Genomic DNA, 19,929 nt, shown 5'->3' with positions numbered 1-19,929 from the left:
GAAATAAACGCGTCGCCTACAATTTTCTCACGAGTAGAGTAGGGGCCGGTTTGAAGTAAGGCCCATACCCCATTGGGCCTTGTAACGCCAATATTTAGTATCTCGCCGTTGACTTTCAAGCATCCCAGAACAGCTGGCCTTTTGAATTAAATTTTTTAATATATTTTTTACTCAAAAATATATTAAAATAAAATTTTAAATTTTAATATTAGCACATCAAAATAATAAAAAATATTAAAAAATATTAATTTTAAATATTTTCAAAAAAAATAAAAAATTTTAAAAAGTATAATTGAACTGCAATATTAAATGATGCCTTAATTGTAAATCTATTATGAAAATCTGATTTTTTTATAAAATATAAAAAATATATAGGTCTCGAAAAAAAATTGGTGTTAATATTAAACCTAAAAATATAGTAGTTTTAAATTTTTTTCAAGATAAATTTTCATATTAACATATTTCTTATTTATATTAACCAGTATAATATTTCTAGCCAAAATCATGGTTTTTAATTGTTAAAAATATTTTATGATTTTTAAAGTAAGTTGGAGAACAATCTTAAAATAATATATACATGTTTTATGTGATTAAAAGCTAAAAAAATCATAAATATGATAATATTATATTTAATATATATTTGAAAATATAATAATAAAAAACAAATTTCAATAAATTTGTCATAAATAATTTATTATTGATATTGTTAATTAAAAAATATATTAATTATTAAATAAAAATATATGATAGTATTTAATAACCATGTCTCAGTTGAAGAGTTAGTGAATCTCATGATTTTTTTAGCTTGACAAAAACAAAAGAAAAAAATTAAAAGGAAAAAAGAAAAAGAAAGCAAGGGGCTAGGCCAGTACTTCCTCCTTATGTTATTGAAAAAGAAAAAATAATCAATTTGTCATTTGTCATGATTTAATAAATATGCTAACCTAATCATATAGGCGGTAGTTTAATGGTAAGAGTTCTAAATTAAAAAAATTTGCTCCTTTTATGATCTCAGGTTTGAATCCTATAGTTACTCATATGATGGCCATTGAAGGCCTACATGTTCGTTAACTTTAAGGTTCATAGGATCAGTCAAGGTGCATGCAAACTGAATCGGACATCCACGTTAAACTAAAAAAAAAAATATACTAACCTTTAATGGGATTTAACCTTGTAACCTCGACCTTGTCTAGTGCATGCTAAACACTTCATGTACAACACACGATTGGTATACAATGATTAAAACAATATATTAACATGCTATGATGTTCATATAAACAACAAAGCACCATTAAAACCCCTGGTTATTTTAGAGCATGTGGGTAATATTATAAAGACTAAAAGATAGGAATGATTATTTTTGGTTTGGTTTGGTTTTTATAAAAAAAAAATCAAATCAAATTTTTCTTTTTTAAAAAACCAAAACCGGTTCAAATCGACTAGTTCGGTTTGGTTTTTTAAAATAAAAACCGGTTCAAACCAGTTTGGCTCGATTTTGGCTCATTTTTCGATCTGGCTCGGTTTTTTTTTCGGTTTGGCTCAATTTGGGTTCGGTTCGGTTTGATTTTTTCGGTTCCAGACTTATAAAATCGAACTGGTCGATTTTTTTAAAATTTTAATCAATTTAATTGATTTTTTTACAGGTTCAATTTTTTTAATTTTCTTGTTTTAATCAATTTTTTAATTTTTTTATTTAACCCTGCTAAAAGAGATCACTATTGAAAAACATGACTCGTATCACGAACAGCCACCATGCGGGCCTGCCACTTGTTTCTATACTATTCATGATATCTCTTCATGTCACTTGTGCAATTCGTATTGTAAAAGATTGGTAGCTTACGCTACACTGCGAGCTAGATCACAATAAGAAATCTACAGTAAAAAAAATGAATAGAATCCTAAAGCGTTTCTAACCTGTTTTTTTCAGAAACAATAAAAATCCACGACTTGGTCGTGGACTTTACCATGTTCAATAATTTCGCTTTATTCAATTATATAATAATAAAAACAAACAATCATGATAGCATGAATTGAAATAAATAAAAAATATTTATGATGGCTTAAAAAAAAGCAGCAAAGTTGTGAAGATATCTCTACCGTCTTACATGATATCAAGCTTGAAATTAAATGGATACATTTTCGAGCCTTCGGCCCAGTGATAGAGACAAAGTTTTATTATTTCTGTTATTTGGGTTCGAGATTTAGCATGCATATCTGTTATCCTCGCGATGTTTTACCTGTCTACTGGGCTTGCAGGGTATTCAGCGGATCCGGGAATTAGTTGTGGTGCGCGTAAGCTGAGCCGGACACCCCGGGTTACCAAAAACAAAAGGTTGAAATTAAATGGATACATTTTCAATTAACTTAAGAATAAAATATATATAAACACATATATACCAATTAATAAAATACTAAATAATAAAAAAAAATATTTAATGTTAAAAAAACAAAGGAAAAAAAACACGAGTTAATAAGGGTTACCATACCAAGCACATGATTTAGGCCGCGAGAACAAAATATCACTGTACAAAGCAAATAAAAACAAATGCAAAGTCTAATTTCCAACCTGTTTAGTGCAAAATAATGAAAAAAATCAATTAATAAAAGAAAATAAAAAATTACTTAAATAACCCGAGTAAACTTATCAAATATCAAACTTAAATTACAAGACTAAAATGACTTATCAATAACAAACAATAAAATATCAAGTGTAATTTCCAACCAATTAATATTAAATGACAAGATTGAAAAATAATTATTACTAAAAATAACAATAAAAAAAATATAGATCAAATTCAACAATAAAAAAAATAAAAATAAAAATTAACATCCGTTTCCCCCCTTTTGAAGAGTGTTGGATGCGGAAACCAATGGGAGAAGATAGAAAAAAAAGGGAAAGGAAAGAAAAGGAAGAATTAGTAGTCAAAGTCACATGAGATCCTGGCGCACCAACACACGCTACCTCACAAGAATGCCATTGTCGAGACAATCCTAAGCCCTAACAACATCAGTGAAGACCATCTCAGGAGCTTGGAGAGAGACACATGCGCCGCCACAATTGTAGTGCCCCCCCCCCCCCCCACCGTTAGGCCGTGAGTTACACGCTCTAGTAATCTCTTCTTTTTGATACCTAAGTTGGCTAAATTTGTTGACAACCATTTCTCTTGTTCAGTTCGTGAGCCGGCTAAAAAAAAAAAACTCTAAGGTTGCCTCAAGTTATTCAAAGTTATAAATTTTTTTATTTTTTTTTTAAATTTTTATATCATTTTGATATTTTAATATTAAAAATAATTTTTAAAAAATAAAAAAATTTATTTTAATATATTTTTAAATAAAAAATACTTTGAACCATAATCACTATTACAATTATAAACAAACTCTAAATTTATTTAGAGTTTTAACTTAATATTTAAAGTTTACATCGTTTTATAATAATAAAATAAAATTTAATTTTATCACATCAATATCAAGGTAAAGTATCAATTTTATATTAAATTTATTTTTTAACAATAAAAGGACTCAATATCAAGTTAACCATGACAAATTATTAAATTAACCTAAATAAATCATAAATTTAATTTTAAATCAATTTAATATAAAAAAATATTAAAATATTTTAAAAAATAAAATGATAAAAAATAAATAAAATATAAACAGTCATCAGTCGTGATCATGGTCGCTATAATAGATATTTTAGTTTTCTTTTATCTTCTTTTATTTAATTTGATTTTGATTTTGATTTATTTAATTTAATAAAGGAATAGAAAAACGAATAAATGAAAGGAAGAAAACGTTTAGGGCAGCTTCTTTCAAAATACAAGCACCGTCACTTCCGTGCTCTGCTCTCAAAATCCGTCAGCTGCGGTGAAAAAGCGAAACATGTCGCCGACGCAACTTCTATCGACTTCCATTTCTTCTTCTTCCTCTGCTTTTTTAGCCGCACCTATTGCCTTCAAAGCCAGGTACTCGACTGGTCTTACCATCTTGATTCGGCATTTGTGTTTGTGTTTCGCTTTCTTAATCCCTTTTCACCTCGAACTCTCTCTCTCTGCAGAAATCAGAATGTTTCGATCGCGTCGAAAACACCTTCTATTTGCACGTGTGCTGCTGCTCCTCAAGAACAGAAAACCGGTGCGTTTTTGTTTTCTAAACTTTCTTTCTTTCTTTCCGTGCTGGATTTTATTTTATTTTTATGTTTTTATTTAATTCTTTTTGTGAAGTTTACAAAACACAAGTCTCCCGCAATGCAAATATTGCAAAGCTTCAAGCTGGTTACTTATTTCCAGAGGTTTGTGATTAATTCTCCTTAAAATACTGATAAATTTCGAGCAGAGAAAAGAAAGGCGTTTTATTTTTTGTATGGAATCGGAAAAAATATTCAAAATGATGTTATCTTTCTTTGTGTTTTCTATTTCTGTTCTGTAAAAATAATAATAGGTTGCTCGAAGGAGGAATGCGCACATGCTGAAATACCCTGATGCAAAAGTGATAAGCCTTGGAATTGGTGACACTACAGAACCTATCCCAGAAGTTATAACTTCTGCAATAGCAAAGGTAAGGCTTATTTTTGTTTAACGTAAATAGCTTTTATTATTAATGATTGTTTTATGGTTTACGATTGAGGTCTGTATCGAAAACCTCTTCTGCTAATTTTTTTTTTTTTGCATTAACCATCTACTGAAAGAACCATCTTGAGCTAATAGATGTGTGTGTGTGTAGCTTTTATTTCAACTGTTTCTGTTACATAATATGAAAACAGTTTTGCTAATGTTTTTCTTTTAAGCATTTGCTGTCTGTCCATGTATCTGAATTTTCTTTTCTTTTCTAATTGTTGGCAGAGAGCAGAAGCACTGTCTACTTTGGAGGGTTACAGTGGTTATGGACCTGAACAAGGTGAAAAAGTATGTGAGCATTATAATCAAACACACTATTTTCATTTTGCTGAAATTTCAGGTGTTTGATAGTTTTGAGCATTTTTGATGGATTTTGGTGAGATGTTTTGCATTTTTTTTAGCTATAATCACCCACTTTTTTTTTTTTTTTTTTGTAGATGAAATGTTATAAATCCTTTTTAAATGTCAATAAGATTTCTTATAAAAATAATCATTCCCATTTGTATGGTAATTTTTAGGTGCCATGTGTTTTGCTCTGAATGCATTGCTTCTGGCATGGTCTTGAACAAGAAAAGATAAACTATTCAACTGTTATAGTTTTTATGAGGTTTATTATGTGGTCTCTGTTCTCTGATATGAAGCCTTGTGACAGTTATGAGTAACACAAATTGTTAATCCGTGCAGCCTTTGAGAACTGCAATTGCTTCAACATTTTATTCAGGTCTTGGGATCGAGGAGGATGATATATTTGTCTCTGATGGTGCCAAATGTGACATATCTCGCCTCCAGGTTTGATTTTATCTTTCATTGTTATGATTTTTTTCTTCTTCTTTATTTTATGTCCTGCTTCTTTGTCTTTCTTCTTGATATGCCCGTGTATGCATTTTCTTGGCTTTAGTTATATGCAAACTTCATCATAATTGACTTGCTTTTGCCCGATTGAATATTCTTTCAGATGGTATTTGGGGCAAATGTAACCATGGCAGTGCAAGATCCATCATACCCGGTAATTTATGTTTCTATAAACTGGTAGTGAAATTTGAAATTTGTAGCACATCCTTCGCACTCCTCTCCCCCATTTTCAACACCTTCTCCTCGCACACGTTCCTAAATTATGCAGTATTTAGTTGTAATGCTTGGTGGATCCTTATTGTGATAATTATAGTCAGACCTTTGAGTATGCCACTGCAGCACTTCCTTCCAACTTTTCTTTCCTGGCTAGTGTGGAGGGAACATTATTGTGGAGCTTTTCTTAGTTCAACTTTAGATGGTTAAATTAAAACCTCCTTAGCTTGGTTCGGGGAACCCTATTGTATTGATGTTCTGCTAAAGACTTTATTGATTCCTCATGTTGCATATTTGGTGGTGCTTGGTGTTTAGTGGAAAAGTTTGATTGTGAAAATGAGAAAAGAGCATTACTTTATACTTACCAGAACCTTAGAGAAAGTAATGTTTCCATTGTGATAGGCTACTCAATGATTCAATTGTGTTTAACATCCACACATTCAAAGAAAAGGAAGAAGATACGGGACATTCCTGGATAACTTTCAGTTGATTACCATCTAATTATGTGCAGGCTTATGTCGATTCTAGTGTCATCATGGGCCAGACTGGACAGTTTCAGAAAGACGTTGAGAAGTACGGTAAGATTGAATACATGAGGTGCACTCCAGAGAATGGTTTTTTCCCTGATTTATCCAAAGTTTCTCGAACGGACATCATATTTTTCTGTTCACCGAACAATCCTACTGGTTCTGCTGCAACAAGGGAGCAACTGACCCGACTAGTACAATTTGCAAAGGACAATGGATCAATCATCGTCTATGATTCAGCATATGCCATGTATATGTCTGATGATAACCCACGATCCATATTTGAAATTCCGGGAGCCAAAGAGGTAGCCCACAATATATCAATCTTGCTTTGCTTATTGTTCTCTTGGTAAAAGTTCCTGCCTTTTCTTAGTAAAACTCATTTAAGGTAAAATTTGTTATTTTCCTTCTATTCATGAATTATAAATGTTCAATTGACTGTAAAAATGGCTTTAATCCATTGGATGTGAAGTATTCTATTACCTGAGATTCCCTGTTTCTTTCAAATGTTTTTGGGCCAAGGAGGCATTCACTAACCATTCTTAGTTTAAAATGCCTTTGTAGAAACTGTGTTTCAAATGACATTATTATTTTAAAGATTTCATAAAAGTTAGAACTGACATGTCTGAACCTGCATGATTTTTTTTCACATTAATTCCTGTGGACAGTATATTTGTTACATAACATGGATATAAACTGTGGACTGTTCAAAACTCCGATAATCTGATCATGCAATATTATTCTTTGATTGGCATTAGAGTATTGCTTCTTACATTGTGATGTTGGCTGTCAATCATTTTTCTCTGAGCTAGAGCAGTCCTTGGACCCTCTTTAGTGATGCATGCTTGTGATGTGGTAGTTCCCATACTAATTGCAGGTTGCTTTGGAGACATCATCTTTTAGTAAGTATGCTGGGTTTACTGGAGTTCGTCTGGGGTGGACTGTTGTTCCAAAACAGCTTCTATATTCTGATGGGTTCCCAATTGCAAAGGATTTCAACCGTGTTGTTTGCACTAGCTTTAATGGGGCATCCAACATTTGCCAAGCTGGTGGTCGGGCTTGCCTTTCACCTGAAGGCCTTAAGGTCAGTGTGTTTTCTTTTTGGGGTAGTATAGCCCACTGTTTTCTAACTCGGGAATTGTGTTTTGCGAATGCTGTATGAAACCAAGAACAAACTCTTAACCGTTTGATTTCCTTGCAGGCAATGAGTGAGGTGATTGGATTCTATAAAGAAAACACCAACATTATAATGGATACATTCAATTCGCTCGGTTTTAATGTATATGGAGGAAAGAATGCTCCCTATGTGTGGGTTCACTTCCCTGGCCAAAGCTCGTGGGATGTTTTCAGTGAAATTCTTGAGAAAACTCATGTAGTTACCACACCTGGGAGTGGTTTTGGACCTGGTGGTGAAGGTTTTGTCAGAGTCAGTGCTTTTGGCCACAGGGAGAATGTTTTAGAAGCCTGCAGAAGATTCAAGCAGCTTTACAATTGAAGCAACATATATTGTGTCCCTTGCCTCCCTTTTGACAAGGATACATGCAGCAACCTCCATTGTGTGGTTTATTTATCTGGTGATATTAGTCATTTATGGTTCAATTCTATGCAAACCATGTAGCAGTTTTACTTTCTAGGGAGGTCTAGATTCTGTCTTTCATGGCTGACCCTCATCTTGAAATTGTAACAAATTGTTAAGCTTATTTTTGGGCGCCAGAATATTGAGGTGTATCAGTAGAATGAAACTAGAGCTTGAATTGATGCGGGAAGGGAGTGAAAATAAACCATTATCAAGGTGTGTTTCTAGCACCATGGGCTGCCAAGGCTCGTGCGCACTTTTATGATCAATATCTCGTTGTTTATTGGCTGTTCAGCTGACGAAGATCGGTTGATGGACGCGGATGCCTTTGTCCATAAACAGGGCATGCATGTAATGGACAGCTAGCAGACAAACACAGAGTACTTGACGCCCCCCCTTGCAGATAAGTTCTTTTTTACTGGAATTGGAAAACGAAAAATAAATGTCAGTAGTCCTCGCCAAAATTAGATGTTTTCGTCATCCAAAGAATTATGCTGGTAGCTAGCTATTCAAAGCTCGTAGTCTGTTTCTCAAGTTGAATAAAATAGAATAGTAGAGGGAAATGCAGAATGGTTGATTTCTTTTTCCTACCTTGGCATTTACGAGATCCTTTAAACCTCTATAATGTCGCTCAGTTTGGTTAGACCCCCAAGGCAGACTATTTTCTGAAAAAACAGCAAGCCCGCTCACAAGAAGCTCGGACTCTCGAAAGGACAAGATCTTCACAAAGCAGGGAGGAGCAACCAAGACAGCCTTCCATCGAAGTTAGCAATGCAAATCTATACACATCAAGTTGGTTCGTAAAACCACAGCAAATACATGGGTAATGCTATGGTAGAAGTTTTTATTTTGATCATGAGATTTTTATTTAAAAAATAGTATCAGTAATTAAAAAAAATGTTCTTAATAAAATAATCGAGAAAATATACTAATAAAAAAATAAAGTTTGAATTAGAGAGATACAAATTTTGTTTCAGTACATGATAAATTATTATTTTGTTATTAATATTTGTAATGTTAGATGATGTATATAATTATCAATTTTTTTTATTATATTAAACACATTGAATTTTCGGTTTACATTTCACATATTTTTTGATGTTAAAATAAATTGATAACGCTTGCATATTGTTCTGTGCATTATAAAATTAACATTTTAATCTAACTAGAAGCGAAGCGAAGAAGGGTGTGAGGTGACTAGTCATTACCTAAAAAGGCTAAATTACATAATTTGGATGACACGTACATTTTTAGTTACATGACAGGTTTCCTATTTTACAGATACTAAATGACAGTTGTGCCTTAAGCATAGCAACGCTACTCTACTCTACTCTACTCTACTCTACTCAACATAACCAGTCCAGGGGAGCTGTAAGGTACAAAGTTAGATTACCTAAAAGTGTTCAATACTGTTCATAGTCTCTGCCTTGCATGTTGTTTTATAATGACCAGTTTGGTTACACCTACTACAATGCACAGTATGTTTTTCACGATTTAGGTCGTCCTCTACGCATATTCGTTTCTTTTCTGGGCGTCCTGGTGGCCGACGAAACTTGGGTGGCCTGACAACCTGAGCATCATCATCATCATCATCCATAGGAGCCTCACTCATCTTTCTCCACTCAATTCTTTCAGGGATGGGATGTATAGTTTCTGCATATGCTTCGCGATAACCAGCAACGGTAAAACACTTCTCTGTAAAGGCATATACATCTTTCCGACATGAAACAAGGGCTGCGACAGCATGGGAACATGGTATTCCATAAAGCTGCCAACCACGGCAGGAACAACTATGCGTCCCAATATTCACAATGTCTGAGCGGTCTGCTGACAGAACCTCAAATTCCACTTCATCAGATCGAAGGACCTCGTATGCTGATGCATGATTAATGGCCTCAATCATACGTTTCTCGGCAGAGGGAGCAAGCACAGAAAACCATGAATTACTCTTCATCTGCCGATCCTGAAACTCAGCCATGAGTTTACTGTGAATTCTCTCAATCACCTGGATAATAGGCAGCTCCCGAGCTTCCAGAATCCATCTATTAAATTCATCAATATTTGAAGAGAGATGGCCATACCGTGTTCCTTCAAAATAAACCAAAGCCCAGCGAGAGGGAGGAAACTGTTGCAACCACTTGGCAGCTGCAGAAGAAACCTCTGAAATTTCAAGCATTTTTTCTTTAAAATGAATGGTAGTGGTAGCGTATGCAGCTTTCCACAAAAGATGGACAAGCCTTGAGTTCTTGAATTCTTTACCAATGCTTTCACTCAAGTGGCGCAAGCAAAATGCATGAGAAGAACTTGGGAATTTTCTTCTTACTGCATCTACAATGCCTTTTTGTCGATCACACAAAAACGTGAGCCGTGGCATATTTTCAGCGTTCATCTCCAATGCCTTCTGCAATTCTGACAAGAACCACATCCAGCTCTCATCATTTTCCACATCAACAACTCCAAATGCAAGTGGAAATAGCCCGCCATCAGCATCAAAAGATGTCGCTGAAAGTAAGGTACCAAGGTATTTGCTCTTGAGTTGGATTCCACCTAGCCCAACAATAGGAAGGCACCCATTTAAGAACCCATTTATGGATCCAAAAAAAGAAATGAAGAGCCTGTGAAACCGATTATCTGCACCAGTGGTAAACACCTCTGCTACACTTCCAGGGTTAGTTCTCTTTATTTGCTCGCAGTATGAAGGAAGCAGGCAGTATCCTTCTTCAGAAGAGCCATAAATTGCTGCAAGACCCCGTTCTTTGGCACGCCAGGCTTGCTTATATGGAATAGTTATCCCATACTGCTGGTGGATGTCATGTAATATATCCTTTGGCTTGTAATTGGTATTATTCCGCAGTCGTTCCTCTATAAAGTTCACAATCCAATCTACAGAGGCCTGATGATGGCCATTTTGTGCATTTCTACCACAAGTATGTGTACCTTCAAGGCTTCTTACTGTGAAGGTCGGGACATTAGGAAGCTTAACTGCACGAATACGCCACGGACAACCTTCTGAAGCACACTTTGCAAAGTATCGAATCAGGTCACTTTTGATGATACGGAGTTCAAAGTGTTGTGCAATTGCTGCTTCTTTAATAGCATTCCGAAAAGCCTTGACATCAGGAAACTCTTGACCAACAACAAAAGTGTGGCTCTCCATGTGAAAACTAAGACAGATTCAGAACCCCGCCCTTTCAACAAAAGGATCGATTATTTTAACCTTCACTAGACATGTGATTGCGAACACCATTATCAGTGGATGGGAGTTCAACTATTCGCATCCAAATTGAGCTCGATTAAGAATTGACCATTCCAGAAAAAGCCTGCAAGAGGCAAAAGATCATATTTAAAATGCTATCACATAAATCAAGGAAAAACATACAAGCGCACAAGGCAAATGAATTGTAACACAAAGTATTGGTGCAAAAGTCAATACTAATACATATACAGATTTGGAGGTTTGAAAAAAGAAAATCATTCACTGTGATACACAAAAACTGACATTGTCCAACGTAAAGTCGAAAGGAACATTCAAGTTACATAGCTAAATGTTACCATCTTTTATGTTAACGTTTAGCTATCCAATTATCTGGAACATAAGCCAATCTTCAAATGCTTCTATCAGACAAATGTCAAAAAAGTGATCTTTAAACAACATGGAATATCCCAAAGGGAAATAAAAACCATAACTTGTAAATGTATACGGATTATATTCATAGGAAAACTCAGGACCCAATAACAGATTAATACAACCAAATATTATAGTCATCATCCTAACAGGAGCAATTTGCTGTGACCTTAAATGCTATTTATATTAAGTGTAAAAACAAAATGGCACTGCCGCCTCTCTGTATAAAGCGAAATCCCTACCGCTATCACATTTTGTTCTTAAAAGATCTCGCTGCATCTGTTATTAGAAATGTTTCATTCACTTAGTTTCTCTTGGAAGCATAAATCCTCCCAAGCATCTTCTTTTATATGCTAAGACCTAAAAGTTCACAGTTTACTTCAGCAAGAATATCTCCGGGGAAAATACACTACTTTTCTGATAAAACACTCATGCAATATGATACTAAGAGCCCATCTGTCATTTAAAAAACTTTTAGCTATAGTGTTTTTTTATTTTTTAAAATTTATTTTTGATATTAGAATATCTAAAAATACCTAAAAAATATTAATTTGAAGGAAAATAAAATTTAAAAAACAAAGGGGTCTTAACCATGGAACTATAAATTTTTGGCTTGCATATCATAATCCAACTCTCAACCCTTTCCAAAAAGAGAGGAAAAAAAAGAGAGAAAATCATTACCACTGATATCCGATAACACCTAACTTTACTTGTAAATTCATTTCAAGCTAGTGAAGCAAGGCGAAAAGAAAAACAAGAAAAACCCAAATGGGCACTCCTATTTTGCCACCGAGGCACCATTTTTTACTAGACTAGAGCAACTACTCTATATTCACCAACCAAACAAACAAAAACCTATCTAGAGCACAATTACAAGACAAACCCAGAAGCATAAGGTACTTAAACAAGATGATTAAAAGTTACATAAGTACAAAAAAGTAAACTTCATGTAAGGAATTCATTTTAGATCCACAAGAACAAAGGTTTAATAAGAGCTCAAGGAGAGCAGGAAGAGAAAAGATAAACCTTAAGATGGATGGAATCATATAAGTGTTATGAGCGGGTATGTCTTTACCTTGGATTTAGAAACACAGTCCCATAATCAGATTTTTCTACGGACAAGATAAAGAGTTCAGAGACAGAGGATAAGTGGAAAATTAGTTTGGGAATTCTGACAAAAGGTTAGGGTTCAATATGTCACATTTGAGGGTACTGCTGTCACTTGGAATCTACAATCAGGGTACTTTCGTCATATGATGCTCCAGCATACAAAATAATAAAATTATACGCTGAACAGAGGACATGTCGTCTATATTGTCCTCGTTACATTAGCCAAATTAACCGAGACTCATACTGCTTCGAAAAACAATGTTCATGCAAACTTATAGGCACTGTTTACTGGAATGAGTAGAATGATGATTTTATATTTCTTATAAAACAATTATTAAACTGGTTACCGGAGGTAAATGAAGCTTTCCTATGTGATAGTTATTACTAAATTAATCAACTATAAATAATTTTTTATTTTATTTTATTTTATTTTATTTTAAAAGCATACTAAAACCATCAAAATACTTTGAAAGAAAAAAATTGTAAATTCATTTCAAAGAGCTTTTTCGTATCTTGGCACTGGTTTTTTTTTTTGTTATTATTTGGTTAGATTTAGTATTTTAGTAAATATAAAGTATTATTAAAAAATATAAAATAATTGATGCCCATTTGGACGGCGAATACAAAGTCTCCATCAACCAAACATCAACTCTTGTAGTGTTATGTTCCTTTTTTATATATATAATTTAATTAAAATAAAATTAATCTATTTAATCGGGCCATTCTATAACTTAAATCACATATTATTCTGCATGCTTTAAATCGTGTATGACACATTTGAACATCATTTTTTTTTAACCCGACTCCAAATCATATCACGAGTCCACAACTATTGGTCGCTATGCACCGTTAGTCATTAGGTAGAGTTTAAACTTTGAAGTTTGAATTGTGTTAGGGCCAGCTAGGGACATGAAAAATAATTAGCGTGATTGAGGAAAAATTATAAATATTTTTATGGATTTAAATATGTTTTTTTATATATATATATAATTTATATTTTTTTTATAAGTGGATTTATGAATAAGTATTGATTTGAACGCTCTAAATTTTGTCTAGAGACGGAAGCGAAGGGAAAATCTTTTTTTTTCCTTACTTCTAAACCTAATTCTAGATAAATTCTGGCTCTCAAAAAAGAAAGGACATAGCATTTTTAATTTTTATTGTGAATTATTTCTTTTCCAAAATTGTCACATTTAAACAAATCATAATACCAACACTACCCCTAACCCTCAAATGTGATGCAATGAGAATGAACAGTGCATCTTTTCTACTGTTGAGATGCAGTGTTGCTTCCTCCCAAGAAATCTAAAAGCTTGAAAATTGCTATCATGTCAACACAACCAATAATCGAAATAGGGCAGAGGCTTGCTTACTATATGAGAAAATAGTGACAGAGCAGGACAAAACAAAACGTTGGCAAAAATTGTACTCTGATGGTTAATTAGACAATACAGCAACTCAGCAAGAACACTCAATATGTTTAAATAAAAACTGAGAATATAGGACCTTTAGAAGGAACACGCTCGCATCGCTTTGATTGAATGGAACAGGAACGAGATCTCTCATTGGCTATAAGAATACAATATGTAGACAACAACAAAGAATTGCTCGAACAGTTTAAGCCGAAGAAATATATTCATTGGATGAATTGAACAGCAACAAGACAGTGCACAAACTGGAGTGTTTTCCTAGAAAATAACTTAAGCCACTCTTCGTGTGCAGCTCTTTGGCGTGTGGATGGTATGGAAATTCGGTTCCTTTGGAATAGTTGTGGACCTCCTCCCCTGTAGTGATTGCCTGGGGACAGCAGAAGCTTTGGTTTCTGGGGAAGCACTGCTTTTGCTAGGCTTTGCAACTTCTTTGGGTCTCAACAAGATTTCTGGTGATTCTTCCTTTATCACACCTAGTTGACCAGGTAACGTAACAGGGAGTGTTTCTTTTGTAGTCGATGAGGTCCTGCAAGAGCAGAGTAGCTTATTTTATTAATGAAAAAACGCTTTCTGTATTAAAATAACTAGTTAAAATAGCAGAAACTCACTCTTGTGGTCTCACGACATTTCTCACAATTGGTGATTTGGCCCTTTTCAAGGTATTCCCCAAATCTTGAGCTGTTGTCTTACGATGACTATATTTCTTCAGTGGAGACACAAGCTTCTGTTGGGACGAAACTGTATGTCTCTGTGGAGCTGAAGATAATTTTCGTCTCACTCTTTCTTTGGAGTTCTTCAAGATAGAAGCCTGATTTTGCTACAAAAAGGTATCACAATAGGAGGCTTGAGCCAATGTAAACAACCAAGGAAAACCAAGCCTAAATGTTTTTTTTTTTTTTTTAACTTTATTTTACTCTTAAAAAGTAGATAGCCTTACATGTTCCTTCTGTGTCGTGTTTCTTTCCTTTTCACATGCTTTCTGAGCATCATTAGCTAATTCAGTTTGTTCAAGGCTCTTGTCATTTCTCTGCAATCAGAATCATATTCTCAGTCTACTTGAACCAGTGCGGACAGCTAAACGAGCAATGCACTCTGTTGTTTTCTGTAAATTAAATGAAAACTCACTAGCAATGCCTTCTGTTTTTTCTGTAAACTTCCTCCTGGGAACCTCGTAACTGTGATTTCTTTCAGAGGAGCAGCGTGAAGCTTCTTCTCCAAGGTTGCTTCCTTAAGAATCCCTCTTTCCTATATATAAATTAAATATTCTCAGATTCAATTAAAAGATTACTATTTATAGGACTTGGATAGGTAATAAATTACATACATCAGTTCTTAGCCGAAAAGGCTTGGGATTCGTAGGCTTAGGTTTTCCACGTTTCAGTCCTTGAACACCAGTAGCGTCAGTAACGAAGTTCTCTTTAGATGGCTTCCTCATTGCTTTGGCTATCTGAGTCATTTCCATATTCACAAAGAAATCAAAAACAGAAACCCAAAAAAAAAAAAAAAAACAGAGAGAGAGAAGTTCAAATTCCTAATAAAAAAGTTACCATTTGTGTGCTCTTCACACTCTCATGCTTGCCAAGGGTTTGTCTTTTCAAGTGGCCGGTATTAAGATCCATGTCTCTGCAGCTCCAAAATTCATGGATAACTGATGACCAAAAATATCTAACAACATCCTAGAAAGACTAATAGAATTATTGATATGAGTTTACTCACCTGTTATCGTCAGAGGCTGAAGCATTTTCCTTATTGTCGCTCTCCATGGCTTCACTGTCATTTTCCTTGTCATCTGATATCAAAATATGTTTTCTATCATTACTTTCCATGATTCCATCAGTGCCCTTATCCAAACTCGAGTTCATTTCATCTTCTTCACCATGTCTTTCACTGGTCTCATTGCCCTCTTCACTTGAAGCCAGAAGTTTGGGAACGTCATTTTCTCCCGACCCCCTCTCTTCATAATTTGACTGGGTATTTTCGTTGGCATCTGACAAAGCTTCAGCTTTATTCTCAACCAGTGATGGTTCATGTGGATTATTTCCTTCATCACATTTAGCAGTAGAGCAGACTCCCCGAGAACCATTTCTTGATTTCTCCTGAATCTCCATGTCACTGAAATTATTTCCAGCCCCATTTTGAGGCATAGGACCGTGATACTGCTTTAAATTTTTTCCCTTACAATTTCGGGAAAGCGGCCCATCATAAACTCTGCTTTTAACCTCTCGTCCTCGCAGTTGTTTTCTTAGAGCATTTGAAGACAATGGTGTATTAGCATGCTTCTTTCCATCAGTGACCTCAAACTTCTTCACACCTGCACATATTTTCTTGACAGTTGTATCCAATTCTATTGAAGTTTTTGTGCTCACTGACTTATTAGGTGAACGAAATAACGCCTTTGCTACCACTCTACTATTTGCAATGTCCATTGCCTTTGGGTTCCTAGCACTCCGAAATGCATCAGGATTTGACAGTCGCTTTTTGTTCCTTGGAGTAGTCAGAGCCTTGGATGCAACAGAAGACTGCTTTTCCCTCACATTTGGAGTTGCATTTTGCTTAGCAAGAGGTTTGACTTTCACTTTTTGATCGACCATTTTTTTAGATATTGAGGACATCAGGGCCAATCTTGATACTCGAGGTTTCGAAGATTTTGCTGGAACTGTCTGGGGACATTTAATATTGGCACTATCACATACAATTAGTAAATCGTATTAGTATAGATCTAGTTAGATCAATAAGAGAAGACGTTTGTTAAATCTGAGTTACAAGAAGCTTAATGCATATACCCTGAATCCTTTCTGTACAATGCTTTCCGAAGCCGTATGTTGGGACTCCTTGCAGCCATAACCTGCAGGACTCAATAACTTAAAAGCCTAAATCTAAATGTAGAAACCAACTTACTGCAGAAAAGAAACTGGTAACTAACCCGAAGAACAAAATTTTTGTAGATTGCTTCAGAATCCATTTCTTCTTCATGCTTTTGATCACATCCTGAAGCAAAGGCACAGTGGATGCAGATAGAGAAATTCAAATTTTAGCATTTATAGTCACTCAACAAAAGAGAAAATTGAAAAAAAAAACTTAAATAATCAAATACTCTATTGAAAAATGTAGAAGGCTCATTTAGAATGATTCTAGAGTAGAATTGCAGTGAAGTTGAATTCAATCACTTGTATGCAAGGAGTTAGAAATGAACTAGTATGATTTTACTATATTTCCAATGTGCGTTTTTTTTCTTTGCTTTTATTGAGAAAGGGGTGAGTAAAAAAACTGAAAAACCGATTAAAACGAAAATATTAAAAAAAAATAACTAAAAAAACCGAATCGTAAAAAAAAACCGATTATAATTTTTTAAAAACTAACCGGTTTAGTTTCAGTTTTTTAAGTTTGAAACCGAAAAAACCGAACCAAACTCAAATAGAAAAAACACAACCAAACTAAAAAAACTAAGCCAAACCAAACCAGTCGATTTGAACCGGTTTTTTTTTTTTTAAAAAAAATCAATTTAGCTATCTTTCTAATAAAAACCAAACAAAAAATAATCACCTATAAACACACGTGCGAACCCCATCCACGCTAGTTAAATCCTCAAGATTGAGAATGTAGCCATTGCTTGGCCTTCCATGTAGAAGACCAATCAACACAAATCTAGCACAAATCCATGTAGAATTTACTCCAATTCTATCACCTTTTGCATTTCCATATTTGCCAGAAGCTTTTTTATTGATTTCAAAAGGTTTTTAAAAAATAAGCTTTCGTATGGATCAGATTTATGTTGATTTATTTATTGCATGGTGGACCTCACCATGCAACGTTCACATCCCCAACTTGAAAACTTAAATAGTGCTTTATGACTATATTATCCACGAGTTTCAATAATAAAAATTGCCATGTTGGAAATATTTACACCAGATAAAATTCTAACACCCAAGCCTTCCCGGAGACTTTGAACTGACAACGAGGGAAATGCGACCCTCGCTCGCAAGTGACAGACCCTTGCACCATTCAATTCAAAGGTGCGCGTTGCACGCATCCATTGAAAGCCCATTGCAAGTGATGGTAGCATTTCTCTCATTAACAATTCAACTAGGTTTAGCTAAAAGGTAGAAATCTGATCTTATTGCAAAAATTAGATTTGATCACAGTTTCACTTGGAAGTATTAATTAAAAATTCCGTCAAATATAAATTCAATTATGAGAAACTAAAATTGGAAAGTTAATGTTTTCATACTAAAAGAAGAAAAAAACATAGAACAGCACACACAATCTAATTCTATCCCACCCAAACATCTCGTTGCATGCTTAATTCAAGTAATATTATTATATATAGTTCAACTCCACTCTATAACTGATCTGCAAGGAGGTCAGATTTCCACCGGAAGAGAAATCTCTTTCTTTGTTAACATTAACCTTTTCAAAATTCAATCCCCATAAAAGATAAGATCCACCAAGCCAAAAAAAGGGTGCCTCATTGATAATTTTACAAAATTCTTAACAAATTTGGTAATTAACACACATTAAGTAAGCTTAAGAAATAAATGCAGCCCATAATCCTATTTTAACAGACAGTATTTAAAATAATTACTGTCAACTAATTCTTAATAAAAATTATGAAGGAAGGGGACTGCAACCTCCTCCATCTTTGAAAGTCTTATATTCAAGGCCTCACCCATCAGATTTTAAACAACACGGCATCGATAGAGCTTCAGATTTCAAGTAGTATTGGAAAACAGAGACAAACATGTAACAGTAATTTACAAAATTACCAACACGCAAGCAGAACCAGTATCGGTCATCGCCAGGATGGTACTGATCAGGAGCGTTAAGGTCCACGAACTTCGGCGCCTCGATCTTCTCGTAGAAGTCTTCTTCGCCGTTGATTTTCGAACACTGAGATTCTTCTTCCATTTCCATTTTTATTTTTTTCAGAGAGAGATAGAGTAGAACTGTGTGTAGAAGAATCCTTCTTCGCTGGTTATGGAATGTTTGGGTTGGTAAATGGTGAGAGAGAGGATCGGGACGACGTTTAAAAAAAACATGCTTGCTTGCTATACCCTTCTCACTCTAAGTAGCCGTTGGGAAAGGTACAAACAAATTCTGACAGACACGATTGTAATAACAACCAATTCTCGTGTCTGTTTTCGTCCAATTGAATATTGTCAGAAGACAAGACAGAAACCCTGGCCCAGACAAGACCATAATCACAAACTCTCTAGGCCTCTCAAATTGCATCTATTTTACTTCCAGTCCAGGCCCAACACCTTTTTCTTTTGTTTTTTCGACCATCGTCCAGTAGTATCTCGTCCATCCTTTTTTTTAATATATATAATATAAATATATATGACGCTATCTATGATTTCTCTAAATTTTAGATGATTTTTCAACTTTTTTCCATATTTTGAAGAATTTAAAATACTGCAGGTTTTGCAATTGGTTTTCAAGATGGTGCTAAAATGAGATTCAATTTAAATTTGACCGTTTCGTTTGACTTTTCAAAATTTCTATTAAATTGGTTTCAGAAGATTAATTGTTTAAAGATTAATTGAGATGGAAAAAAGCTAATCCGGATATTCATAATAATAATAATAAATAAATAAATAAAAATAGAGGGGGATTCAGCTGGGAGGAATCGGTTCCTTTACCCATAAAATAACAACCATTCGTTCTTCTCTCTTCACGATTTTCTTGTTTCCATATCATCAATATATATATTTGATTTCTTGTAGCCCCCAGGTTGTAGGAGCTCACCAACAATTCTGTGAAGCTCAGTCAAGTTTCATTCAATTACAAGAATATTGCGCTATCGGCCCTGTATATAGCAGAAGAAAACAAGGCTGTTAAGGGTCATTACCATTGTTTGTGTATACCTTTGCGTTTACGTTCTGTGTTAATTAATGAGTAGTTAATACGTTGCCACGAGTGTAAGCAAGAGATGGCCGAAGCTGAATCACCAGCACCACCAGATATCATATCATATCAAAAAATT

At 34.4% G+C, this 19,929-nt stretch overlaps 3 protein-coding genes across 5 annotated transcripts; 1 reads left to right on the top strand and 2 right to left on the bottom strand.

Moving 5' to 3' along the window:
• Positions 1–3,791: 3,791 nt before the first annotated feature.
• On the top strand, positions 3,792–8,050 carry LOC133679661 (LL-diaminopimelate aminotransferase, chloroplastic). The gene is made up of 10 exons (XM_062102323.1): positions 3,792–3,962; positions 4,055–4,131; positions 4,221–4,288; positions 4,438–4,554; positions 4,839–4,901; positions 5,298–5,402; positions 5,569–5,619; positions 6,190–6,510; positions 7,083–7,289; positions 7,407–8,050. The coding sequence occupies exons 1-10, from the start codon at positions 3,880–3,882 to the stop codon at positions 7,698–7,700; spliced, it is 1,386 nt and encodes a 461-aa protein (XP_061958307.1). The 5' UTR covers positions 3,792–3,879; the 3' UTR covers positions 7,701–8,050.
• Positions 8,051–8,985: 935 nt separating this feature from the next.
• On the bottom strand, positions 8,986–12,617 carry LOC133679660 (uncharacterized). Of its 2 annotated transcripts, none has more exons than XM_062102320.1 (2): positions 12,482–12,617; positions 8,986–11,101 (listed from the first exon to the last, which is right to left on the bottom strand). In XM_062102320.1, exon 2 carries the CDS (start codon positions 10,936–10,938, stop codon positions 9,175–9,177), a length of 1,764 nt encoding a protein of 587 aa, XP_061958304.1. In that variant the 5' UTR covers positions 10,939–11,101; positions 12,482–12,617; the 3' UTR covers positions 8,986–9,174. The 2 variants fall into 2 exon arrangements, with proteins under 2 accessions (XP_061958304.1, XP_061958305.1); XM_062102321.1 differs by having other exon boundaries at positions 12,433–12,572.
• Positions 12,618–13,929: 1,312 nt separating this feature from the next.
• LOC133679676 (uncharacterized) lies at positions 13,930–18,991 on the bottom strand. Of its 2 annotated transcripts, none has more exons than XM_062102347.1 (10): positions 18,710–18,991; positions 16,870–16,934; positions 16,730–16,791; positions 15,663–16,628; positions 15,494–15,569; positions 15,271–15,393; positions 15,072–15,191; positions 14,884–14,973; positions 14,555–14,763; positions 13,930–14,472 (listed from the first exon to the last, which is right to left on the bottom strand). In XM_062102347.1, exons 1-10 carry the CDS (start codon positions 18,855–18,857, stop codon positions 14,217–14,219), a joined length of 2,115 nt encoding a protein of 704 aa, XP_061958331.1. In that variant the 5' UTR covers positions 18,858–18,991; the 3' UTR covers positions 13,930–14,216. The 2 variants fall into 2 exon arrangements, with proteins under 2 accessions (XP_061958331.1, XP_061958332.1); XM_062102348.1 differs by lacking the exon at positions 18,710–18,991 and adding an exon at positions 17,490–18,693.
• Between the last annotated feature and the right edge of the window lie 938 nt (positions 18,992–19,929).

The sequence above is a fragment of the Populus nigra genome, chromosome 19, assembly GCF_951802175.1.
Source record: "Populus nigra chromosome 19, ddPopNigr1.1, whole genome shotgun sequence".
NCBI lineage: Eukaryota > Viridiplantae > Streptophyta > Magnoliopsida > Malpighiales > Salicaceae > Populus > Populus nigra.
This window is presented reverse-complemented; position numbering and strand designations above follow the sequence as displayed.